This window comes from Aulonocara sp. 'chitande type north' Nkhata Bay, linkage group LG4 (genome assembly GCF_057382095.1).
Source record: "Aulonocara sp. 'chitande type north' Nkhata Bay isolate Kocher_YH1m ecotype deep benthic linkage group LG4, A_spYH_male_GT1.1, whole genome shotgun sequence".
Classification (NCBI taxonomy): domain Eukaryota; kingdom Metazoa; phylum Chordata; class Actinopteri; order Cichliformes; family Cichlidae; genus Aulonocara; species Aulonocara sp. 'chitande type north' Nkhata Bay.
Window position 1 is genome coordinate 29601506 of NC_141347.1, and position 8949 is coordinate 29610454.

General features: G+C 37.7%; 2 protein-coding genes across 2 annotated transcripts; both read right to left on the reverse strand.

Annotated features, from left to right (window-relative positions):
- Positions 1-3249: 3249 nt before the first annotated feature.
- apnl (actinoporin-like protein) lies at positions 3250-4924 on the reverse strand. Its single transcript, XM_086289741.1, has 3 exons — positions 4828-4924; positions 4227-4357; positions 3250-4122 (listed from the first exon to the last, which is right to left on the reverse strand). Exons 2-3 carry the CDS (start codon positions 4328-4330, stop codon positions 3666-3668), a joined length of 561 nt encoding a protein of 186 aa, XP_086145867.1. The 5' UTR covers positions 4331-4357; positions 4828-4924; the 3' UTR covers positions 3250-3665.
- A 15-nt stretch (positions 4925-4939) lies between these two features.
- On the reverse strand, positions 4940-8168 carry LOC147332925 (uncharacterized). The gene is made up of 4 exons (XM_086289742.1): positions 8039-8168; positions 7637-7829; positions 7245-7353; positions 4940-6243 (listed from the first exon to the last, which is right to left on the reverse strand). Exons 3-4 carry the CDS (start codon positions 7346-7348, stop codon positions 5814-5816), a joined length of 534 nt encoding a protein of 177 aa, XP_086145868.1. The 5' UTR covers positions 7349-7353; positions 7637-7829; positions 8039-8168; the 3' UTR covers positions 4940-5813.
- Positions 8169-8949: the final 781 nt, after the last annotated feature.

Here is an 8949-nt window from a genome sequence, read left to right on the forward strand (position 1 = left end):
GCTACTTTATGGAGCAATTTTATGTAGGGGTTATTGCATTGAAATTTTATTTTCTTAAAGGTATAAAAAGGAAAGTAGGTCGACTGACAGGATAAATTCAAGTTTAAATGAATATGCTTAGTGTTAATAAAAAAAAAAAGCTGAACGTTTCAAATTCAAATCGCTATCCTTTTTTACAAGATTAAAAATATTTAGAGGATTCAAAGCATCAAGAATGATTTTGTTAATGTAAAACTTCTGAAAATAAAGAACACCTAAGTGTTTTCCTTCAGGCTATCGGTATTGTTACATGATACACATCTGTGTCACTCTACATGCTGAGAGATTCAAAAATAACAAACTAAAATGGTATGACAGTTCCCTGCCAGGAATAACATGACATTTGACCTTCATGTATCAGCTTAAAGGAATTATTAAGAGTTTGTGAAATATAAACCGCATAAATCTTCGAAAACAAAACAAACAAGCACGTCTGTGTAAGCCAACCTTCCCCCTTTTTCCCCACTCTTACAGAAACTGAACCTGACTGAGACTGAAGCCTGAAACTGAGCTCCAGAGTTGGGGCTGCAGGTGTTGGGTACCAGCCTGACACACATCAGGTCAGATGCACAGCAAACTATCAAAGTGTACCAGACACTGCTGGATGTCAAGACATGTTTGTAGCTGGTGGTAGGAGAAGGAGACACGGAGTAATCAGTTTCTGAAGGACACAAAGCCAGCTTTACCTCTTAAAACCAAGAATTTGAAATAGCTATTCATGGGACATATTATATTATGAATGTCGTATACAAACTGTAGAGTTTAGAAAAGGTTTTTACCCAAATACTTTCCCCCAGCTGTCTCTAAAATGCTTAGAGCAGGTAATTGTGTGAGATAATATATGTAGGAGGCCTCTAGATGGCAGTCTTTGAGAGCTTATTCTGTTGTTGACGATGCTGAAAAACTAACCTTTTTAAGTAGAAGCCTGTTTATTTTAAGGGGCAATAATATCTTTTATGCAGCTGATTATAACCTGGGTGATTTTTACACAGAGGTATAGGCCCACGGTCAAACTTTAGATCATGGAAATTTCTTTTGCACGACCAGATTGACAAATATATTTCTTAAACACTGTTGGCGATTAGAATCACTGTAAAACAAAATAAACTGGAAGCTGAAATTTAATATTAAGAATGAATTATCAAAAAATATGTTAAATAGACACAGGAAATAACAGGTGGGGATTATGGAAAGGAAGCCACTCCTTTCCAAAGCTTCATGTGTCTTCTTTTCTTTTTCTAAAAATAAAGTGAAAATTGATGAAAAATGTAGCCACTATATTAGTAGTGCCAGAAATGAATTCAATAATTATTATTTGTGATATAATAATGCAGAAAATGCTATTATAAAGTAAAAATGCTTCCTAAAAATGCAAATAAATAACAGTTTTTATATTTTCCCATGTTTTCCAATTTTATTTGAGTTGCTGTGTGCTTTAAAAATTTTTTTCTCAACTTCCTGTAGTGTTTGTAACTAGAACCTTGCAGTCGTTTAAATGTGATCAGCTGATATATGTCTCATAAAAAGACATGTTGACTTTGCTCCTCTCGTGCTTTTATTCACTTCCCTTGCCTCTTAACATCCGGGAAGGATTGGAACAGAAGGTTTTATCAGAAAAGTAGTCAGATTCCCTCGTGTTTAGCATCTGTTTCAGTCCTCAAATGCTGAGCCTCTTATATTTATCTACCTAGAAAAAAAAATTCTCATATCTTTTCTTCCTTGCTTAAGGGTCTAATCCTGCACTGTTCTCCAAAGATTTTTTTCACTTCAAAATACAAATCGCATAATGCACAAAAGAATGCACAAAAGAATGCATTTGATATGAAATATCTGCAGGCGCAGGTGCGTATCCAGACTAAGAGATGCTCACCACAAAAGGGTGCAAACACATACTGTACATACTAATGTAGATGCAAATACTGGAGCACACTTACACAAACACATGCAGTAAACAGTATGATGCAAATAATAAATGTGTACTTGTGTGCACAGGTATAGTAAATGCTAAGGAGAGATTGAAGAGGAAAATTTGAAAGGAATGTGCAGGCATTTGTCCTTAAGTTAATACCTAAAAAAAACACCTAAAAGTTTCTTGTTAGTGTTCCCATCTGTTTATAGGGACTGTTTCGTTTCTCCAGTGTCACTCAACAGTGCTTCAGGGATTGTGCTTAAACATGCTGAGGTTATGCCTCTTTTCTATGTTTGGCTTTTATGCAAATGCAAAGGTGACAGAGTGCAGAACCTTTGATCTGAGCTTCTTTGTGGTTTGAACTGTTAATATGGTGAAACCACCATAAATCTAATGGGAAAACAGAATCAGGAAGGTAGTATTGAGATTGTAGACGGAATAAGCAGAACCTATAATAACCTCATACAAGATGTGAATTAAGAGGAGATATTGTGCCTTCTTTGTGACAAGCTCACAGGGAAATTTCCCTAAGGTTAATGACTGTCTCTTCAAAGAATTGGCTGTGCCATTACTGGAAAATAAAATCTGATGACGACATTACACAACAAGATGGTAATTTCTACCCAATTAAATAGTTATAAGCTTTTAGTAAGTATCACAAGTTACAAAAATAGGGTCTTCACCCAAATCTCATCCAACTTGACAAGATGATAATCACAAGAAAGCAGATGTAAGTTATCTCAGGTTTACTGCTTCGTAAAGATTAAGTAATGAGCTTACATTACAAGTTATTACTGCAAATTAACAGTAAATGGACTGGTTCTAAAATAGCACTTTTCTACTCTACTTGACCATTCAAAGCACTTAACATGCCTCATTCACCCAGTCATACAGTATCTATCCCAAGGATACTTGGCATGCATACTGAATGATCTTTTGGCTAACCAGTAACGCAGACTTGCGTTGCATGTTTTTAGAGATATTGAATGCTTTGATTTTACAGAAAATTTTGTAATTTAGCCGTAACATAGCTAATAGCTATTACAATTTCATAAATAATACAATTGTTTTTCAAGTGATACCAAGACTTTGACGAAGTAGAATTCAGCCATGGGGGGAGGGGACACCCAAAAAGAAACAGGACCCTTTGTTTTTGTCTATATCAATCCCACTTCAGATTGATCCTTATGAAGCCTTTATAAATGCACAGCATATGGCGCATGCTTTGGAAATCTCATTTTTTAAACCCTTTGCATCTTCTAAACTCAGTCAACAGACAGTCATACACAAATAGCTTCAGAAAAAAAGGTTTATTTTATTCCTCAGACTACAGTGTCAAGGTAAATACAGACAAGCTTTCAGCGTATTTCATTAAGCTATATGCCCTCATCCTCCGGTGAGTCATCCTTTGATTTCCATTTCTAAAGATTCCATTTTAAAACTGAATGCTATTGCAACAGAGAGAAGCTGTGATTATACAGTGTGTGCGTGTGTGTGTGTGTGTGTGATCGGGGGCTGGGAGGGTGGGGGGTGAATTTATAAACAAACTAAATTCATATCTTAAGCAGATTTACTGAAGGGTAATATCCAGGTATACAGACACATGTCAGCAACAATGCCTGCTGTATTAGAAACAGTCTACCAGGAAGAAGCAGAAGGCAGAGAATGAATTCTGCTGTCAGGAAACATGACAAAAATACTGGTATCAAGGGGCCCTTTAATATGCCTGCTGGCCCATGGGTGTAAGAAGCTTATCCCACACCTCTACCTTCATGATAGCTTTGCCTAGAGGACACATAGTGGCCCTGATATCTAGGCGGTTACCCATGTAATTGATTCCTGACCCAGTGGCTTCCTCCCTGACAAACCCATGTTCATGCTGATTCTTCTCGTAGTACATTTCTTTGTACAAATCCTTGTCACAGTTACGGCCCCTTTTATAGATGCCCACTGCAAACCAGTTCTTGTACAGGTTGTAGTCCCAGGGGACGGAGAACATGAGAGCCACAGTCTCAGCGAAGTCATTCTGTGACCTCTCGAAAAGGTCATAGGTCAGTACACCAACAGCTCCTGTTGCTTTGCTGCTGGACTTGGTGAATGTGCAAACCTCTGTCTTTAGAGGGCGCACTGTAGGTTGCGGTGGGTTGTATGCATCCCCATTCTCAAGGTATACCCTAATTAGTACACAAATAGAAAAATGCATTCAACATTTTTTTTTTTTTTGGTCTTCTATGTATTTCATATAAGCCCGAAAAGTCACAACACGGGCTGGGCTTACCTGGGGTTAATAAGGCAGTAGCTGTTAGCGAGATTTGATATTTCGATGGTCACACTTCTCTTGCTGCTCACGTCAGCAGCTACAGCTTCAGCTGTCTCTGTCATGTTGCAGTGGCTGCGAGCTCTGTTGATCTAATAAAAAATAATTTAAATGTCAACCAGCTCATACCTGTAACATGGATGTTTATTTCCTCCTAACTGCAGTGAGAATCATAGGAATAAACTTATAACAATATAGAACTCAGGTTCGACCTCGTCTCTGATGATGTACTCTAATATCATTACGCTGACCTTCAAAAGCACACATCGACTGTCACTGCGTAAAAATAGTGTATTTCACAGGCTAATGAGATTTTACAAGAGAACATAGAATTGCTGCAGTCTTTTAACAGAGTGTACCACTCCAGTGACAGTACTTTATAATTAGTACTACACAGTGATAAAGTTAGAGTGAAAATGAAAGAACATGATCACTCATTTTATCAACAGATACATTAAAGAAATCAAACAAAAGCCTCATCAAAGTTCTATATATCTTACAAATTATAAGAGCTAGGAGAGTCATTGTTCTAAATGTATTTTCCCTAAATGAAGTGACTTACCTGCTGAGAAGCGTTGTTAGTACTTGAAGTCCAAAAACAGTAAAAGTTGCTGGTTGGTTTTCCTTTTTTTGTCTTTTTCTTCTCTTTCTCCCCCCCCCCCCCCCCCCCCCCCCCCTTTTCCCCCCCCCAAGGATATATTAATCACTCAGAAAACCCTCCCAATTGAAGTACAACCCTGCTTAAATACAGGATAGCACACCCTCTTTCCAAACACACGACCCACACGAAAAGAAGACTATGAGAACAAATATTACTCTTTTCCCCTGTGGGATGAAACAGCCACACCCTAGCCTGTGGCTAAATTGAACAGTTTCCAACAATTTCCCATTGGATCCCAACCACTGAGGTGAGCCCTTCAAGACTATAATAACAAGACATGAATGTGTTTTGGGACTGTCATTCCTCTTGTATTGTGAAACAGTAAAAAAAGCAGATCAAACAAGTTGGGACAGACATTTCTGGAGCGATACTTTGCTTAGTATCTTGCTGAAACTCTTGCATTCCAAATACCACACAATCAAGCAAGATGGAGAGTCTAACAGCGAAGGAAGAACAATATTGTTTTTGTAGAAATTAAAAAAACATCTTCCATCTGTTGTTGCTCATTAGAATTGGACGGATCCAGATAAGAGATTAAAAAATGATTACAGTTCATCAGTAATAATGAAAGCATATGAATGAAAACATATCCCACTCAAAGTAGCACAAGCATTGGGTCTGAATGCTTTATTACCATAATAAACGAAAATAGAGTATTCTGTGTACATGAGCCCAAGAGCTAAGCTAATGGAGAATCAATGAGGTGGCTGTCAGATATTGATATCTTTCAGCAGACACAAAATACAGATGACAGCAAAATCAGTCTTCCTCTTCTCCTAAATGTTTTTTTTTAGGATGACAAGAGTCGTCAAATCAAATGAAGTTTATTTTTCTGCGACTAGAAAAACAAGAAAACACAGAAAAGCAGAACACCAGTAGACTGCACACTAATGACCCATTTTATCATAGAGCTCCACTTTAACCATGGCTTTTGCAACAGTAGACATTGTGGCCCTCAGGTCAACATATGTTGCCTTGTACTCCAGCCCACAGCCATTTGCCTCAGAGCGGGTGAAGTTGCTGAGATCCTTCCCATCATACATCCGGTCATACAGCTGTTTGTCACAAGCACGGGATTGCTCAAACACACCCATGGCCAGCTGGTTCTTATACAGGTTGTGGTCAAAAGGCACAGAGAACATGATCGCCATGCGCTCGGAGCAAACCCGGCTCTGCATATGGAACAAATCGTAGGTTAGAATGCCGACGGCACCCGTGGCAGTGTTGTCATCCTTGGTGAAGGAGCACACTTCTGTCTTGGTGGTACGAATCGTGGGCTGGGGCGGGTGTTGACAGAAGCCACTTTTCATGTACACCCTACACATTAGAGCAAGAGATAAATCCTTACCGTCACTACTAATCAGTTAACAACTTTTATGTCACACTTCTCGTACTTTTGATGAAAAAACACACTTTTGTAACTTTTGTGGAGATTGTCAATTTACTTTTTGAGTGTTGGGCTTTCCAGGGTGAAACATCTTATGCTGATGGATGGAGTGTGACTGGGAGTACTACTGTGGACTTCTAAGCAACAGTGAGTGTACCTGCATGCGATGTGCAATGAGGCAGTGTGTGTCACTGCATGATGGATAGGTGGATGTTCTCAGCAAAGTAATGTCACACATGAAAACCAGCCATCCAAAATATGGCCTGTCTTCCCACAGCTAGATAAATGTAGAAGGATGGCACAGATTCCAATAGACATGAATTGTTTATATTTATTTTGTTGCTGTGTTTTATTAATTTTTTTCTCCTTTTTGTGGTCGGAGGGGGGGAAATCCATATTACATTGTTGAGAAATACAGTAGGTGGCTATATAAAATTAATATTTTATTAATGTTATAATAGATGGTGCACTGCATTTTGCTTGCAGTGCCATTGAGCCCTCCTTGTGAAATTTAGGTTTATGAATTATTAGAAAGAACACAAGGTGGAGATTGTGGTGACCCCCAAATTATACATGGCTGTTATGCAAAAGAAAATAATAATTACATATATGTAACTTAGTTATGCTTTTTTTTTTTTTTAATAACAGTGATTCACAAACACTAGGCAGCCAAACCTAATTATGAATTGCAGGACATGTCACTTGTTGTTGCTTTTAAGAGCTTAGAAGCAGCATTTTAGTGAACTTAATGTATAATGTTGTGAAGTTTCCATTGTTCATCACAATGTTTTTCCTGCAATGTCATTCATTGATTTATGTTTTATGAAGTAAACATTCAGCCATTCAGGTCTGGCCCTAAATGCTATCCATTTATTTTCTCAATTAATCAGTTTTACAAGTGTTAAACTGACAAAGACATTTGCAGACTTACTTGGGGTTAATGAGGCAGTAGCTACCGCTGACATTGGTTATTTCTATAGTGCAGTTTCTGTTGGTGGTGAGAGTGGCTGACACAGCCTCAGCTGTTTCTGGCATCTTGACTGCAAGAGAAGCAGGATTGAAAGCTTAGAACAATACCCACTGACAGTTCACCAGCTAGCAGCAACACATTTAATTGCTGAAAAGATTAATTACCTCCAAAAAGCTGGTTTATATCTCTCCTCAAATATAATATTCTCATAAGAATTAACTTAACATGACGTAGGCGTGTTTGAAAACGAGTATACCTTAAGTATACGAGAACAAGAGAAACGTTGTTTTTACAGATGATAACCAAGACAGAAATAAGTTCGAGTCCTATTATAAGTAAGCATAATTAGGTACCTTTTAGAGAAAAATATGTGCGTTGTGCCAGACAGCAGCGTCAACTTCTTTTTCTCAGGTCTTGCAGAGAGCGTCTCCCTTGTGTGATTACACCTCCACAGTGCTTGTGCTAACACAAGCACAGGCGTGTCCATCGTGAAACAAAAGTACCCCATCCACTGTGAGAAATCATATCTCACAAAGAAGCAAGCACCTAATATTACATGATCACAAGATTTAGCAGTAATCTCTACTTTTACTCAGGGGAATAAAAACATTACTGTGCAAATTTTTTACTACATGGTTAGCATCAAATTTCCAATAAGGTTGTTATTATGCAGCATATTTTAGCAAAATCATACAAAATTACTCCTCTGCAGTTTAAAATTTATCTCACATGTTATTTTCTATGTCAATACTTACTAGATTTAGTGAAAAAAATTGTATTTTAGAATTTCTAGTCTTCCCCATCTTTTATGAGTCCATTTCCATCCCCAAAAATGAATTTAGTAAAACTATTCAAAGCTTGTGGAATATTTTTCATGTTCTGTCTTGCTTAGGCTGATGCTACAGTCACTGGGGATTACTCAACTGGCTGCTTGTTTTCACAAGTGATGACTCGTGATACATTCCTTTGGGAACCTCCAAACATCATTAGCAGTTTTTACACACTTTTTTAGCTCGTTTCACTAAATTCCCATCCAGACTGTGGAATAGAGGAGGAGTTAATTCCTTCTTTCCAGTACAGTAACTAGCAAAAACACTGCATTATGTAACAACACAACACAATACAGTACAGTGTTATATTTTTCCATAAGTTCACAAGGCACGGGGATCTTCCAGAATAAGTTTGTTTGGCGGTGTGTTCATTACTCCACCAAGCAGCTCGAGTAATATGGCAGCTGTTGTGTTCCATTTATCAGATGCCCGGCCCTTGATTTAAATGCTTCAGCTCCTGTGCTTGAAGTCACCAGATGGCACCAAACATGCATTTGCAAAAATACATTTGCACTACACACACTCTTCAAGTTAATGTTTGCTTTCTGATGATTAGCCAGTGACCGTGGCAGAAAATCGCTGACAAACATTAATATATTTAGCATATCCTTCAATGTCCCATGACAACAGCAGTGAAAAGAAAATAAGAAAGAAACAGTGGTCATATTATATACCTTACAATTCTAAAAATCTAAGAGAATACAATATTAATGAGTTTATATAACCAATCACAGTAACATGTTTGAAGTTTCCACACTGGACACTAGAATAACAAATAAACTCAAATTCATCCAAATTAAAGTAATATATTGTCACATGGCAGATTTATTATTAAA